We start from the raw sequence: 17,179 nt of genomic DNA, 5'->3' as shown, positions 1-17,179 counted from the left end.
GTGTGCCTGCTTCCTTCCCTCCCCCACTGGACTCTCTCTCTCTCATCTCCATGCAACCTTTGAATCGATGCACTGGGAGGAGTCGCAGAAATATTTTTCTGATGTGGGTTGTGAAGTCGAAAGCCAACTGTGGTGTTGCCTGGGCAACCTGTACCTTGAAAATGTGAGATGCTAGACCAGGCCTCCTCTTCTGCTGAAACTGCCTGGATGTGCATAGGTGGAAGGAACTGGAAGGAGCCTATTTAATAGAATAGAATAGATAGCTACCGCTGTGCCTGTTGCAGGCTGAGCTACAAGCGGTTTGGGTGGGTGGAGTTGGCGCATGGACCACTGATCTAGTTCCACTGCGTATTTGATCCCACTTTTCAGCTCAAAGAGGAACTTCCCAAAGTGTCTCTGTTGTGTGCAACAGCTCATGCCTCAAGGCTTCCTGGCCTTTTCATAATGGAGAGGGTACCTGTGGGAAAGGAGGATTCTGGGACGTGCACCTTTTTCCCACCGCCGCAGTAGTAGGCTGGGAGAAGCAGCACAAAATTGGCCACACGATATTTTGCAGCTGTACCATTGATAAGCACACCGTGCTGACAGTAGGGGCCTCTCATCCCCCATTGGCCCTACTAATCAATGACCCTCCCCCAAACTCCTGTGACACACCTACAGACCATTAGTGGCACACTGGTTGAAAATTGCTGGCTTGGGTCCTCTCTACCTGGGAAGGCTGGTTCTTGTTGAACAATGCCTCTGCTGAGGTTTGGGGGCCTTCTAGATTCCCCTCCCCGCCCCGTGGCTCTGTAGTTCAGGGATGGGCAAAGCCACTGGGTTTGTAAGGGAGCAGGTGATGGGATTTTCTTCTCTGCGTGGAGCTCAGTGGTGTGTCCTTACCCTGCTAGAGGAGAAACTGGACAGAACTGTGGAGTACACCAGCTCTGTGACCTTTGTGGGGGGGGGGGGCTGAGTCCTTGATTCCTGTAGGGTTCTGCAGCATATCTGGCAGTTTTGAAGGGATCAGGGTTCTTTCCCCCCCCCCCGCCCCGCTCAGTTCTGTTTCCTCTCTGGGTTGCAGGCCTGGATTGGAGGCATCAGAGGTGGCTCCTCAACCGCTCCAGGGGACCACATCAAGGCCAGCTGCGGTTGGATCGCATTCAACACAGACTCGGCTGGTAAGCTGTGACCAGGCCCTGCCCTGAGGTGCACAGGCAGCATTCCTGCGTGGGGTGCACTTTGGCCTGGCGGGGGAGTCTGTGCAGGCTCAACACTGGGAGAGGAAGTGCTTTGAACGGGACCTGCTGCTGTGATAGGTCTGGGCAGCCCTAGTCTCTAGCACAGCCCGGACACCCAGCCCTGCCTCTGTGAGCTGCTTGCTTGCAGGCCGAGGGGACAGAATTGGATACTGCTCTGGGGAGAGGCTCTCCAGAAGACTCTAGCAGTGCAGGGAGGGGCGGGCTTTGTCATTTATGCTTCCTGGCTCTGTCTGCATAGAGCCTGACTTGGGTTTCCACCTGGGTTGTTTGCACAAAGTGTCTCCCTGCTGATTCATGCCCCTGGAGCCAAAGATTTCTGTCTCAGTTGCCTTAGGCAAAGGAGTGCTGGACTCCTCCCAAGCCCAGTGAACTGCTGGGGGCTGGGAGAAGGGGGCCTGCTTCTGACCCTCCTTCTGCACAATGTTCCAGGTTGACCTGACCCAGAAGGTTAGCTAATTAGAGCTACTCTTAGCAGAATGACAGATTGTGACTGCTACAAAGGTGCCTCCCCCCCCTTGCAGCACTCTCCTAATAGGAGTCAAAGGGGGGCAGTGAAGGCAGGGTGTCTGACTGTCTGTCTTTCTGTCTGACCCCCCCCCTTCCAGGTGTGCTGGGCATCGTGCCTCTGGAGACCCAGCTTGGGGACAAGAGGGCTGTGTCTCAGCTGTGCTGTCATTCAGGTAAGCCTGCTGTTGGCAGACCTTTCGTAGGCTTCTCCTCTAGCGGGTGGGCAAGTGTCAGCGTTCAGTGATGCGGTTGGCCAGACCACCCCAACTTTTGCTGCACACAGGATGAGCACATTATCTGTGGCCTTCAGGCCAACTGCAGCCTTGGGTCCTGGCCCACTTCTGGCTCTTGGGGGTAGGTGGGTGATGATCTGTGGCTCTAGGAGTGACCGCTCCACTTGGGTGGGAAGATGGAGCACAAAGCATGTGGTTGTTGCAAAGAATCTCTCGCTGTAGTCCAGGTGAGCTGGAAAGTCGGGTTCTGTTGCTGCACCCATTCAGGACTTGGATTGATCTCGGGTGTGGTAGCTGCCCTTCCATGGTCATCCCCTGGTGTTTGGGAAAGGAGTTGGATAGCCTTGAGGCCGGCCCTCCAGCTGCCTGTCCCCTCACTTCCCTGCCAGCCCTGCTTTCACTTGGAACCTGGAGACCAGCTGGGCTTCTGGAAGCTCTGCCAGCTGAAGTGCTGCTGAGTTGCCTGTGGCTGTTTGCTAAGGGTGCTGACTCTGAGATTGGAAGCCCCTTGGGCAGAGACCTGTCCTCTTGAGCTTTGTGCATGTCGATTTTCCAGGCTGAGCCTGCTGGTGCAGCAGCCTTGATTTATAGCTTGGAACACGCAACACCAGGGAACTTAGCTAAGTCTCTGCTGTTCTGCAGGTGGCCCTGGCCCCTGCCCCAGAAGAGCTGCCTGCACCCTACCAGTGCCCACTGCCTTGCAAGGGCCAGGAGCCAGTCCCCTCCCTCCTCTCCCCCACGCAGCTTTACTTGTTCCTTGTTCAAGGGCACTGGACAAAGGCCCATTCATCGCAAGCCTGGAAAGGCCCAGGAGCTGTTCAGTGGTGGGTCTGAAGCAGAGTCTGCAATGCCAAGAGGGAGGGAAGCAAGAGCATCCGCTGCTGCCCTGGGGTAAGGGCACTTGGGCATATGTGAGCCCCTGCCTGGCTTGTAGGCCTGTGTCTGTTGCGGCCCTGTGGAAACGGAAAATAACACTGTGACCTACTTTCCCAGGCACAACAGATGCAGATGCCTCGATGAAGTTGCTGACTGGTGTGCCAGACTCCCTCCCCCGGGTGGCCCTCCAGATGGAGATTTTGGGTAGCTCTGCACTGGTTGGCTGTGCTGAGCAAGGGCACAGCAAAGCAGGCATCTGCGTGTCAGAGCTGTGGGTCACAGGAATGGGAAGATCTGTCTGCTAGCGGGTGGACCAGGCCAGCTTCTCGCCGGTGTGGGCTCCAGTCATGCTCTGAAGCCGAAACAATATCCTCTCCACTGCGAAACGATATGAAGCAGTGTCTCTTTTCTTTTCCCCAACCCCTGTTGCCCATGGTTAAGATGAGAAATGAGGGTGGCAAAGGGGTTGGGACCCCAGTGCTGTGGAGTAGAGTTTGAGTCTTTGGGGCTTTTGAGTTTGGCAGAAAGTGGTTAATGGAGGGAGGTGTGATTGGTAAAGGATCATAGTATGTGTGATGTGGAGAAAGGAGAGATGGAGATGTCCCTAATACGATATTTCTTGAGAGTCTCCTTTGAAATTGATGGGCAAGAGATTCAGGACAGACAAAAGTCCTCTTTTTCCCCCCCACTGCATAATAAACCTATGTTGGCCAAACCTACGTTGGCTCAGTCATGTCGTGAGAATGGATGATGGCCGGATCCCAAAGGATCTCCTCTATGGAGAACTCGTGCAAGGAAAGCGCCCTACAGGTAGACCACAGCTGCGATACAAGGACACCTGCAAGAGGGATCTGACGGCCTTAGGAGTGGACCTCAACAAGTGGGAAACTCTGGCCCCTGAGCATTCTGCTTGGAGGCAGGCTGTGCAGCATGGCCTTTCCCAGTTTGAAGAGACACTTGGCCAACAGACTGAGGCAAAGAAGGAAGGCCCACAGCCAGGGAGACAGACCAGGGACACACTACACTTGCTCCCAGTGTGGAAGGGATTGTCACTCCCGAATCGGCCTTTTCAGCCACACTAGATGCTGTGCCAGAACCACCATCCAGAGCACAATACCATAGTCTTTCGAGACTGAAGGTTGCCAACACACAGGAACTCACTGCCATATGGTAATTGCAGATGGTTTTAAAAGAGGATGAGGTGCATTCATGGAGCAAGAGAGGTACGTTGATGGCTGTCATGTGGAATCTCCATGTTCAGAGGCTGCTGGTCACGGAGTCCCAGTTGCTATCAAGGCTGCTGTCGGAGGAGGCTGTAGGCTTCATGCTAGGACATCTGCCTGGCTGTTGTTGGAAACCGTCTCATGTCTTGGGGCTCTTGTGCAGCTGAGTAGAACTCATGTCTGCCAATAAACCTACAAAGTGCATACTTCTCTCTCTCTCTCTCTCCCTCTCTCTTTCAGATGTGGTAACAGATTTTGACTTTTCCCCCTTTGATGAGGAGCTACTAGCTACAGCCTCTGCCGATGGACTTGTGAGTTCACAAACCTTAGATGAACCTTAGACTAACCTAAGACTGGAGCATAGAACATAAGAACAGCCCCACTGGATCAGGCCATAGGCCCATCTAGTCCAGCTTCCTGTATCTCACAGCGGCCCACCAAATGCCCCAAGGAGCACACCAGATAACAAGAAGACCTGCAAGGCCTCCTGGGAATTGTAGTTGAAGAACATAAGAACAGCCCCACTGGATCAGGCCATAGGCCCATCTAGTCCAGCTTCCTGTATCTCACAGCGGCCCACCAAATGCCCCAGGGAGCACACCAGATAACAAGAGACCTCATCCTGGTGCCCTCCCTTGCATCTGGCATTCTGACATAGCCCATTTCTAAAATCAGGAGGTTGCGCATGCACATCATGGCTTGTACCCCATAATGGATTTTTCCTCCAGAAACTTGTCCAATCCCCTTTTAAAGGCATCCAGGCCAGTCGTCATCACCACATCCTGTGGCAAGGAGTTCCACAGACCAACCACAATTCTTGCCCCCCGCTAGGCTGCTCTTGCTGCTAAGCAAAAGGCAATGGGGATGTTCCTGAAGGTCTTGACAAGGGTGACAGAAACATTAGGTGCAACTGGCAAATGCTTCGAAGCTAGAGAAGGACAGAAGTGGAAGAGCGGGGCTTGGACAGATCTTTTCCCCCTTGCACAACAGCAGAACCAGGGGACATCCACTCAAACTCAGTGTTGGGAGAGTCGGAACGGACGAAAGAAAATATTTCTTTAGCCAGTGTGTAACTAGTCTGTGGAACTCCTAGCCACAGGATGTGGTGATGGCATCTGGCCTAGATGCCTTTAAAAGAGGTTTGGACAGGTTTCTGGAAAAAAAAGTCCATCACAGGCTACAAGCCATGATGAGTATGTGCAACCTCTTGATTTTAGAAGTCAGCAACCTCAGAGTTCCAGGTGCAAGGGAGTGGTACTGTGATGCATGTCCCTTGTGGTCTCCTGTGCTCCCTGAGGCATCTGATGGGCCACTGTGTGATCCAGGAAGCTGGACCAGATGGGCCTTGGGCCTGATCCAGCAGGGCTTTTCTGATGTTTTTGTGAGCTACTCTCAGCTTCTTCAAAGCAACCCTGGGTGCATTTTAGCCTTTGCAAGACAACTCCACTAGATCCCTTTTGGGGATGACTGTGGTGTGAGTTGAGAGGGGTGTGCATCCTTTGCTGTTGTGAATTGCAAAAAAATAAAATCCAGTAGGTGACACTGTTACACACTCCCCCCCCCCATGGTGATGTGATTGCAGGCTGTTGTGAGATGGGGTTGTTTTTTTTCTGTTCCTCAGTAGAAGTATTGGGGGGGGGGGTGGACAAGTGGCATCTTCAGCCAGAATGTTTCTGGTGCAAACGGGCCCTGGGTTTCCTGTGTTTCTCTGGAGGAGAGCATGGAGGCCCATAGAGTGGATGCTGCAGCCCTTCTGCTGAGCTTCCCCAGAGTGCTGGGACCCCTTCTGGAGGGGCATGTGTGGGAAGCGTTTTGCTGTTGAGCCTCCTCACAGCCATGTGCTCTCTATCTCTACAGGTGAAGGTGTGGCGCCTCCTGGATCCTGGCCAAGACCTGTCATCTTCCCCCCACGTGACTCTGGGGCCAGAGGGGAGCCAGGTGGATGTACTCCTCTTCCACCCCACAGCAGATGGCGTCCTGGCCAGTGGGGCTCGGAGGGCAGTGAAGGTTTGGGATGTGGAGCAACAACGACCTTTGGCAGGTGAGGCAGGCCAAAAGTGGCAGGAAGAGGTGAAGTTTGGGAGTGGCTGCCATCTGTCCATGGGGGAAGAGCTTGGCTTCAAGTAGTTTGAGTCTTTTGGGTTTGGGCTGTAGGGTGTGGAGGAAGCAAATGGGCACAGCAGCTTAACTAGAAGGTGTGCCACGCCCTGACCTGGGCCATCCCTGCGCCCCCTTGGAACGTGACCAGAGCTCTACTTTGGTTGTGTCAGGAGGGTATTCTGAGGCCTGGGGAGGCCATGTGCAGCCTCCTTGGGTCTCAGCAAGACTTATGAGGTCTCCGGAATGTCACTTCTGTTTTTTTCAGCAGAACCAGAAGTGACATTTTCAGGCCTCAGAACACCCACCAGACACAACTGGAGCATAGCTGTGGTCATATTAAAAGGAGGTGTGGGGGCAAATGAGGGGGCAGGACCCCCCCTCAGCTATGCTACTGCTCCTGTGTCTCAGTCCTGTGGCAGTTTAAAGATCAGCTTGGTTGCAGGGTGTATGACATTACTGGTGGCCAAAGTTTTGGAAAACTTTTGGAAAACTTGTATTTATGAATAATACCAGCATGTATCTTGTCTGATCTTGGAAGCTAAAGCAGGGTCAGGCCCGGTTAGTACTTGGATGGGAGACCACTTGGGAATACCGGCTGCTGTAGGCTTATACCATAGTCTTTCAAGACTGAAGGTTGCCAACCATCTCCCTAAACTGAACACTATCTCCCGATCTTGTCTGATCTCGGAAGCTAAAGCAGGGTCAGGCCCGGTTAGTACTTGGATGGGAGACCACTTGGGAATACCGGCTGCTGTAGGCTTATACCATAGTCTTTTGAGACTGAAGGTTGCCAACCAACCATTTATCTATCATTGGAAAGGTACTATCATGAAGAACAGAATGAAACTGCTTGAACTTTGTCGTCTATCATGGGGGTACATCATGGGGGTGACACAGAGCTCTCATATTGGGTAATGCAACCCCTAGTAATGTCTCTGGTCTAAAGAGAGAGAGGATTGTAAATGGCAGAGGCTGAACTTCCAGGATATGCAAAGGTCCAGTTAGGGACAAGTCGATGAAAACTTGAAATGCTGTGCTTCCCTTTTATCTACAATCTGCGTGGGTGGATAACATGGTTTTGCTTTGCTGTTCCAGTTAGCAGATTGGCTTGACTGAGTTTCCTGGCCATTAGGACTTGTAGTGTACCATGTGCCCATGTGAGTGCCATGTGGACAATCAGCTGAGGGCAGCCCCCTCTGCATCCAGGGAAGAGGGCCCCAGTCCATGGAAGCTTCCGCTCCAGTCAGTCAGTCTTAGAGCTAGCCCTGAACTCTGGGGGGTTCTCACACTAAGAGACCGAGTACAGCTATGTTCCCTTCTTCTCTGGAGTTTGCTGGCTCTCGTGCCAGGCTCAGGCTGCCCCAGGGGCCTCACTCGAGCCCCTTTTGCTTTCTGTGAGCAGCAAACCTGAGGTGACAGACACCCCCCCCACCACCACCATGCAGACAACTCTGACGTCATGTTTGTGCTGCATTTGGGAGTCCAAGCCCCTAACGGCTGTCTCTCTCGTGCCGGTAAGCTTTAGGAACTAGGATGTTCTGTCCTGCAAAGCTGTTAGGAACCAAGGGGATTTCCGGTTGATCCGGAGGTCAGGTGCGGGTGGCAAGAGACTGTTGCAATAACAACAGAAGAGGAAGCCAGCGAGGGTGCGCCAGGCCAGTCACGCTACGTGAGCAGGAAATGAGGGAACCGCAGAGAGGCCTGGTTGCACAGCAGCTGGTCGCGTGGTTTGGAGCTCTCTGCAAAGAATCTCCAACGTCCATTTCAGAAACCGGGAGATAGAATTTCTGTTCCTGGGTAGGAAGTCACCTTTCCTAGCATGCCCAAACTTACAGCCAGAGTTGTGGGTGAAGGGCCCTGCTGGGTCTGGCCCAAGGGGCCCACCTAGTCCAGCCTCCCACAGTGGCCCACAGGCTACGTCCATCTCAGAAGTGCCCATCTCCCATCAAGGCTCCCTGCAGAGGCAGGCTGCTGCTGGACAGGACAGCCCTGTGAGGTAGACTAAGCAGAGCAACTCTTTCTCTCAAGATCACTAGCCAGCTTTGTAACTGTCAGCTTCTTCCCAGTCCAACTCCAGCCTCTCTAACCACTGCACTGCACTACCTCTCTGGAATATACATGCAACAAGCCACTTGGCTTGTTGTAAGGGTGTAAGGTGTAGGATGTAGGGGCTGAAACGGCCTCTGCTTGTCCTGGCTCAAGAATCTTGAGAGGAGATTCACCTTACACCTTTCTTGCTGGATGTATTTTGCGCACCTGCCACACTTTCAGGGTGGGCTTGGATAAAAAAAAAATGGAATAAAACAAACCACAGCAGGCCCAGGGCGGTGTTGTCTTTCGGCTGGCAACTGCTGTTGAGAAACTGATCTGCCACCTTCTTTTCTCCAGAGCTGGAGCCTCACGAGGACCAGATTCAGAGCCTGGCTTGGAAACCAGATGGCTCCTTGCTTGGCACTTCCTGCAAGGTGGGTAGGATGGGTGCTGTCTGGATGGGTGCATGGGAGAGCAGCCTTTTCAGGGCCTACCTCATGGGTGAGGAAGGGGTGATGCCAGAGGCAACTTGGACCCCAGTGTTCGTCCAGTCACCCATGTGGCTCCTGCTGCCTTGCTAGAAACTTCTAGAACTTGCCAGAAATTTCTCTTATTGACATTTATCTTTCTACTTTGTATTGATCACTTCATGGCTAACTGTTTTCCTGCCGCCTTGAATATCAGGCTTGAAAGAAAGATGAGATATAAATGGTTAACAGAATCTCATTGGTTAATAAAAATGAGGGAAGGTGTCCATTGCGGAAAGGAAAAAGGGAAACAAGCTGTGTTGGGGCAGCCAGGCAGAGAGGTGGTAGGCTACAGGAGCTCCTCCGGGTCATCTTAAAAGACAGGAGGAGTCTTTTAAGGAAGGACGGCTGCTTAGACTCCATTGAAGGTCTCTGCTGCCCCCCCTTGTCCCAGATGATGGTGAGCCTGTACCACAAGCGATCACTGGGTGGTGCTCTGTGCACACACAGTCTGCCTTGGAGGAGACTGTGCAGCTGTTCTGAGGGCTTCGTTCCTGAGGTTTGGCTTCTCTGGAGGGCTTTAAGGTGAAACCCTAAAGACCAGGAATCTTGTGCCTTCAAGTGTCTCAGTCGCACTTTTTAGGGGAAAACTCCCCCCCCCACACACACAAATGTTCTGTGATATCTCTCGCCTCCCCAACACCTCTTGAGAAACTGTCAGGGCTTGTCTAGGAAACTGCGCATCCCTTCTGGGTGCAAGCAGGGGTGCCCCAGTCCTGGCAAGGGGGAGGCCCAAAAGGAGCACCTGTTTGCACATGGAAGAACACCAGCACCAGAAAGAGTTAAATTCACCTCTCAAGCACTGCCTGTGAAGGCTTCCATTATCCCCCCCCCCTCATGGAGCAGTTGAAGAGTGATGGGGAGGAGGGGAGGCCAGGCTTGCATAGGGGGATTGCCTCAACCTTCAGAACTCCCCTTTGTTTCTCCCCAGGACAAAAAGTTGCGGATCTTTGACCCTCGTGTCAAGCCAACGGCCTGTCAGGTATTGGGGATGGAGGTGAACTGGAGCTGGGGGAGGGGCCTCTGTGTGGTGGGTGGTACAGAATGTCCTCTGCTTCCAGCTGTTTGCTTGGCAGCACATCTGGACTCCTGGTTCCTGCAGCTCCGACAGCATGCAGAAGGGTCATTCTCTGGCCCAGGGTTGGTATGGTCACTGTGTGGCTGACCCCGGAAAGCAGCTGGGCGAGAAGATCAGGCAGGGATCCGTTCCCTTGGGTTGTGGAGAGGGTGCAGCTTGGGGCGTGGAGCTCAAGTGCCTACTTGGATATGAAGCTAACTGGGTTACTGTGGGTTGACCGCTGTCTCTTAGTCCGGTGGTTCCCAATATTTTTCAGCTGGTAGCTCTCTTGACCTAGTGGGCCAACGGCTGTGGTGCTTCATTAGGTCTACAGTCCTATACGTTGTAAAGAGCGGTGGGTTTTTAGTGAGGATTCTGTGGCTCCCACAGCTGGTTTCTGTGGCTCCCCAGAAAGCCACAACTCGCAGGAACCACTGTCTTCGTCTAAATCTGCTTCCTAAGGTGGTTGCAAGAATAACAGGGCATCATGTGACCATGTACTTAGCCGTCCAGGTCATGTGATTTAGCTTCCTCCCCCCCCCAAGGGGTAGCAAAGGGAGCAGCAGTGAGCAGTCCTGGGATGGGGGGAGCTGCCCCCCTCCCAGTGCCACCTCCTCCAGGGACTGTACACACGCTGTGTTGATGGAATGCCCCCCCCAAGCCTGTGGGCTCTCAATGTGCCAGATTTCAGCTTTCCAGGGGAGTCTCCTTCTCTCCGCTAAGGAGGAGTGCGCCCCTTCTCTGCAGCTGGCACGAGACATTCCCCATGTTCAGTCTCAGTTGGAGGTGACTGAGCTTTGCCAGTGGGTGCTGGCACTGGATGGGTCTACATCAGCCATTTTCAACCACTGTGCCATGGCACACCGGTGTGTCGTAAATGGTCTGCAGGTGTTTTGTAGGAGTTTGGGGGAAGGGTCATTTATTAGTAGGGCCATTGGAGGATATGAGCCCCTCCCCCCAGCAGCATGGTGTGCCTTGTCAGGTAAAAAACCAATGGTGTGCCTTGACAATTTTAGTACCTTGTCAGTGTGCCATGAGACAAAAGAGATTGAAAATCACTACACGGTTGTGCCTCAGGAAGTGAGCTGGAGAATGTGCAGGTCTCTGCTGTGGTGGCTGCTGATCGAGCACTGTCCAGGCCTGTGGTGGCCTTACTCAGTTCACATGCTGGGCAGAATCGTGTGGTGCTGGATCTCTTCTGGCTGGCCCACGAATGGCCTGCTTCAGTGTTGTTCCCCAGCCAAAAAAAATCTCTCTCACCTAGGAGGCCAGCATATTGGCAAGATGCTGAGGCTCTGCTTTGTGCAGGGAAGCTCTCCTCTTCCTGCCATCTCCTCTTGAGCAGGCAACAAAACATATGATCTCTTCCCCCCCCCCACTGCAGCATGCAGTGGTAAGATCCAGGCAAGGCTTCACCACTTCTTCCTGAGTACCTGAGCTTGTCCCTCTCAGGCTCCACATTTGGTAGTTCTGGATCTCTCTTCAGGATCCAGCATTCTCTGCCAGAGCTTGTGGTACTTGCTCTTGGTTGCGCACACACACCCCCTTGTGCGGTGGCCAGAATGGGGCTGGAGAAGCTACCAGGAAGACAATTGCGTGAGCTGCTTCTCCCCCCCCCCCCCCGACCAAGGGCCTTGCTCCTGACAACTTTGCCTGGGACCCAGCTGTGTCAGAGCGTGTGTGTGGGATTGTTCAGCGGGAAGAGGCGCTGGGCTGTGGATGGGGTAACTTCAGTTCTCCTCTCTCACGCTGAGGTCACCCTGGGGGTACCTGGCTCCCACCCTCTGCAGCCAAGCAGCCCCTGCATCTCTTGTTCCCAGGAAGGCCGTGGGAAGCTGGGAAGAGAGGCTGGCCTGCATTTGGGAACCCTATTTATAGCTTTTCGCGCTCTGAGCTCTCAGGCCTCTGCTCCCCAGTGGGGCGGGATGAGCTGCTCTCGGCTTCCGTTCTTCCTCTTCAGCCAGTCCCCACTGCAGCCAGGAAGCCGCAAGCATTGAGGGAAGGGATGTCGGGGGCGGGATCTGGGGCTGAGCATGCACCCAGAGGCAGTCAGCCCCCAAATCCCATGGGCAGCTGCAGGCAATGGGGCTGCCTTTATGTTCTGCTTTTGGGGGCTGGAATGGTGGGGTTGCACTGGTCATATCCAGCAGAGTACGAGTAAATTCCTGCAGCGGATGTGCACCTCTTGCCATCAGTGCTGAGGGTGCAGGGCTGGCTTGGACAGTGCCCTCCCTGGCACCACCACCCCCAAGCTGCTCCTGTCTGCTAGTGAGATGAGGGTGTCTCCCCGGTAGTTGCGGAGACAGACTGTGCGCTTCTACTCTTGTCCTGGGTTAAGGAGCACAGGACCACCCACTGAATCGTGGGACAGTCTCTGCGTGGAAGTGCCCCTGTGGGTTCAGATTGCCTGCTTCAGAAGAGGGCAGTGTACCCATTTCTTGATGGGCTGCACAGGGCAAGTAGTGAGAATTCAGTCCCGACTTCTGGCATGGGTCTTGGCACACCTTCTCCTCTACCCGCACATGCTTTTGTAGGACTCGGCTGCTGCGACGACAGAGCAAGGGACCCGGAGGAGCAGGAACTCCTCTGTCAAAGCCGGAGCCTCCATCCTCCCACATCCGGAATCAGAGGCTCAGGCTGCTGGCTGTGGGGGGGGGGGGGAGTGACGCACATGTGTGGCTGTCACAGCAGCTCCAGTGGACAGGCCTTTGGAGGGGGAGGCTGATGTCACTGAAAGCAGGCGGAGGAAATGAGCAAGAGGCTGGGAAGGAGGTTCTGGCAAAGTGCTACTGACTAGCTGCTTTTGAAGTTCCTTGTGACACTGATCCAAGCAGCAGATGCTGAGGTGTGGGGGGGGAGCAGTTCTCTCTTCTGCCGGCTGCACTGCAGACTTGGTGTGTTTTTCCATCTCTAGCCAGTTGCCCTGTGTCTTCTGCCCCCTTCTGTGAAATGCGAGTAATTTAGCTACTCCAAGGCGTAGCGTGGCGCGGCAGGGAGTAGCAAGGGGACATAAGGGTACTCTCCGGTGCATCACCTCTTGGCCTACTGTCCTGAAAGACAGTCCGGGGATTTTCCACAGTTGTAGGCGGTTTAAGGGCCAGTTAGCGGCCTGTGGTGTAAGCAGTCATCCTGTTTCCACCTTGGCTTGTAAGCCTGTTGCTGCCTGGAGGCAACTTGTGTATGCGCCCTGGGGAAGCAAACTTTCTCTCCAAAGCAAGGGTCCTCCTTTTCGCCTCTCCGGTTCACCTCTGCAGCTGGTCCAGGTACCCACTGCGGTCCCTCCCTCTCTCCACTGGGGCACTCACTCCACAGATCTGCCAGTCTTCTGGCTTGGAGTGTGGCCAAACATCTGCTTTGGGGGCAGACGTGGGGGAGGGGGCTGCAGAGACCTAGATAGATGCACCTTACCGACGTAAGACTGAGGCAGATGTCTCCAGGGAGGGGGAAACGAGGCCCGGATCATTGTCCGGGCCTCCGGGAGCTCCTGCTGCTTCAGGCACCGCTAGGTGGGATTCCTGCCTATGCTTCCCCCCCCCCATTTCTTGCCCTCCAATTGCAGAGAGTGAAAATCCAGTGCTTTGCGTGTGCCCTCAGATGTCTGTGCTCCCTTGGCCGAGCTTTGGAGCTAATGTGGAAAACATGTGCTCTTGCCCAGCGTGTATCCACTAGCTGCACTGGCAGCCAGGCTGAGTTTCTGGGAGAGGTTTGGCCCGGGGCTGGAGAAACCTGGCCGGGTTGGTCTTTGGGTGGTGGTAGAGGGAGGCTTGGGGTGAAATGAGAGGAGGGAATGTGCATCCGGAGTAGGCTGGGGGGGGGCAAGGGGGTACTTTTCCCAGAAGGAGCACGTGGCACAAGGTGATTTTGTGCCTCCCCAGACAATTTGGGCCCTCTTGGTGGCCGTGGTAGGGGCCCTGCCCGTCACGCAGAAGGCGCTAGCGGCATCTCCAGGCAAGGCTGGGAAAGACCCTCCCCAGCGCCACTGATCGTCTGCACAGAGGATACCCAGAGGGGTGGTCCAAGGGTCCGGCTCAAGGTACGGCAGGTTCTGAACCAGCCTCCTAATTGGGCCCCTCTCTTTCCCGCCTCCCCACCCCGTGCAGTCTTTGGAAACTCTTTTGGAGCAGGGAAGGCAGAGCCTGCGCAGCTCTTTCCTGCTCAAAAGACAGGGGTGTGCAGGTATCTGGGGGCCTTGTGTTCACCCTCCTTGCTAGGCCGTTTGCCTCCCTTTTCTAAAGTTGGGCACAAGGAGCAGGCGGGCTGTGGAATCTGCAGCTCTGTTGATTTTGGCTGCCAAAGCACTGCTTCAGTCGGAGTTGGGGTGAGTGGGTGGAATCAGCGAGGCAACCTTTTCTTCCCCTGGGCGGCTGCAGTCCTCACTCAAGCCATTTTCTCCTCCTGGTCCAAAGTGGCAGGGTCTGCGGAAGTCCCGGTAGCAACAGCAGGCCTTAAAAGTCGTTGGAGAGCCAGGGGGTGAAATAAGGAGGGGCAGCACTGCCGTGTACAGTGCGGGGCACACTGTTCCCCTCCCACACGCAGAGATCGGCAGAAGAGGCACCCAATCCTTTTTGAGAACGGACACCCACCTTCTGTTATCTCTCTTGCTCCAGCCCCACTGGCAGAGATGCGTCTGGAAGAGACGCAGTGGGGTGCAGAGTGTTAATTAGGAGCAGGGAGACCTAGGTTCAAATTCCCCAGCCACACTGGGTGACCTGGTGGCAGTTGCTGGTCGCTCAACCCAACCTGTTTCACATTGTTGATGTGACAATAACGGGGGTGGGGGGGCACAACATATGCTACCTTGAGCTCCTAGGGCAGGGGTGCCCAAACCCTGGCCCTGGGGCCACTTGCGGCCCTCAAGGCCTCTCAACGCGGCCCTCATGGAGCTCCCAGTCTCCAATGAGCCTCTGGCTTGCCGGAGATTTGTTGGAGCCTGCACTGGCCCGACACAACAGCTCTCAGCGTGAGGGCGACTGTTTGACCTCTCGCGTGAGCTGTGGGATGAGTGCTCCCTCCACTGCTTGCTGTTTCACGTCTGTGATGCAGTAGCGGTAGCAAAGGAAAGGCCAGCCTTGCTTTGTGCAAGGCCTTTTATAGGTCTTAAGCTATTGCAAGACCTTCATTCATTCATATAAGTTCATCTTTAATGTATCCATTTTTGTAAACTTATGTAAATTTATTCAAATTTTAGATGTAAATTAATTATTTTTTTCCCCGGCCCCCAACACAGTGTCAGAGAGATGATGTGGCCCTCTTGCCAAAAACCTGGACACCTCTGTCCTAGGGGATAAAAATGTCACAATCTTGCCAGAAGCTATGATGAGAGAGATGGGCTTGGTGTGGTTGAGGTCCCCCAGCTTAAAGGGTCTTTGCAGAGCTTGCTACCAACCAAAGGGGGGGGGGAGAGTGCTGCCTTAATTGGACCTGTGCCCTCGCTCAATATGCGGTGTTTCTGTCGCCTTGTCCTGTTTGCTGGTCCCTTCCATGTCAGCATTCTGAAAATGAACGTGTATTGAAATATTGCCCTCTGGCTGATTCCAGTATTGCAGTCTAAGAAGATGGGTCTGCCAGCTCATACTGGCCAGTGACTATGTCTACTTTTGTGTGCTCTGCCTTGGTAAACAGTGTGGCTCACTTTTGAGCTGGCTGGTACTGTTTGTCCAACAGGTGTCTTTATAATAATATAATACTAGGTATTTATATACCACCTTTCTGGTCATCGGATTATTCCTCTGACTTTATTCAAGGCGATTTACATAGGCAGGCGTTTCTAAGTCCCTCAAGGGGATTTTTACAATCATAGAGCTTCTCTCTTTCAAGAACCAACAACATTTCAGAATGGATCTTCCTGGTTTGGTCTCACTTCTGGCCTCCCACGCAGTCTGGCAAGCAGCTCCATCTCTCACATGGAGGGCTGCCAAGACGCTTCTTGCTCACACCAAGAGCAGGTGGAATCACTCAGCTCGGCTTGTCAGCTGCTTTCAAGGTCTTGCCATTCTCAGCCGTTCAGGGAGCTGCCAGTGTCCTTGAACTGGCGACCTTCTGATGTTATCTTCGGGCTAACAGAGGCTCTACCCTCTAGACCAGACCTCCTTCCCTTTACCACTGCCTATCTTACCCACTTTTGCTGCTTATGCTCTTGATCATGTGGGCTAATCTTCCAGGAGACTGTCTTGGGACAGACTAATGACTGGTGAGCGCCTGGTGAGTGCCTGACCAAGAGTTTTATTGTAGGGGCAGTAGGGTATAGATGCAACTCAAGAGGAGGGCAGTCGATTCCCAGGAACTGCTAGTGTCTTGCTTCCTGTTCCTTTCTGCTTTGGGTCCATGGAAGTTCATGCTGCTGCTCCCCTGCCCCCCACATTGGTTTGTGAATCCTTCATCACACCTGCCTGTCTCTTGTTGCTGCAGGAGTCGATGACCTTAGAGTAGCCATTTTCAGCCACTGTGCCGTGGCACAGTGAATGGTCCCCAGGTGTGTCGCGGGAATTTGGGAGAGCATCATTTATCAATAGGACCATTGGGGAATGTGAGCCCCCATTGACAGCACTGTGTGCCTTTTCAATTGTCAGAAAGCTGATGGTGTGCCTTGACCATTTTAGTGCCTTGCCAGTGTGCCACAGGCTGAAGAAGGTTGAAAATCACTGCCTTAGAGAGACAGAGGGTGGGTGGGAGGGTGGCTGCTGTCCAAGCGAGGCGCCAGCACGATGCGCAGGAGGTGGCCTCGCCAGCCACTGGGGTTTCTGACTGCATTTTCCTTTTGCTTTGCAGAGTGTCCTAGCCCATGCGAATGGCAAGGACTCCCGGCTGGTCTGGGTGGATTCCAAAGGCTACCTCATCTCCGTCGGATTCAGCCAGGTACTGAACCTGCCCCATCCTTTTCTGGAAAAGACAGCTGATGGGCCATGAGTATTGTGCTTTGTGGACTTGGAGGTTGCAGGAGTCCTGCCCGGACCTGTTAGATCAGTGGTTCTCAAATTTTTTAGCACTGGAACCCCCTTAGAATGACAATCTGTGGGACCCACTGGAAGTGACGTCATTAACCTGCAAGTGATGTCATGGCCCGGAAATGACATCATTTAGGCTTCCAACCTAAGCTGCAATCAGCCTGAGGTCCCATGACACGGTGCACTTGTGCTGTTTTGCATAGCTCAGAAGTCAAAGCAGAATGTAGATTTGGATTCTTCTCCAACCACACAGAACCAGGGGACATCCACTAAAATTGAGTGTGGGGAGAGTTAGAAAAGACAAAAGAAAATATTTCTTTACTCAGTGTGTGGTTGGTCTGTGGAACTCTTTGCCACAGGATGTGGTGATGGCGACTGGCCTGAACGCCTTTAAAAGGGGATTGGACAAGTTTCTGGAGGAAAAATCCATTACGGAGTAC

At 53.8% G+C, this 17,179-nt stretch overlaps 1 protein-coding gene across 1 annotated transcript in view; it reads left to right on the top strand.

Annotated features, from left to right (window-relative positions):
* CORO7 (coronin 7) overlaps positions 1-17,179 on the top strand; it is a 65,288-nt gene that overhangs the window by 1,145 nt on the left and 46,964 nt on the right. The window contains exons 2-8 of the mRNA XM_066640529.1: positions 1,064-1,160; positions 1,847-1,921; positions 4,321-4,391; positions 5,938-6,121; positions 8,569-8,645; positions 9,670-9,720; positions 16,564-16,650. Coding sequence (XP_066496626.1) covers positions 1,064-1,160; positions 1,847-1,921; positions 4,321-4,391; positions 5,938-6,121; positions 8,569-8,645; positions 9,670-9,720; positions 16,564-16,650 — 642 coding nt within the window. The remainder of the gene's footprint in view (positions 1-1,063; positions 1,161-1,846; positions 1,922-4,320; positions 4,392-5,937; positions 6,122-8,568; positions 8,646-9,669; positions 9,721-16,563; positions 16,651-17,179) is intronic.

This window comes from Tiliqua scincoides, chromosome 13 (genome assembly GCF_035046505.1).
Source record: "Tiliqua scincoides isolate rTilSci1 chromosome 13, rTilSci1.hap2, whole genome shotgun sequence".
Lineage (NCBI taxonomy): Eukaryota > Metazoa > Chordata > Lepidosauria > Squamata > Scincidae > Tiliqua > Tiliqua scincoides.
The sequence above is the reverse complement of the archived record's forward strand: the minus strand, read 5'-3'. Positions and strand labels throughout refer to the sequence as shown.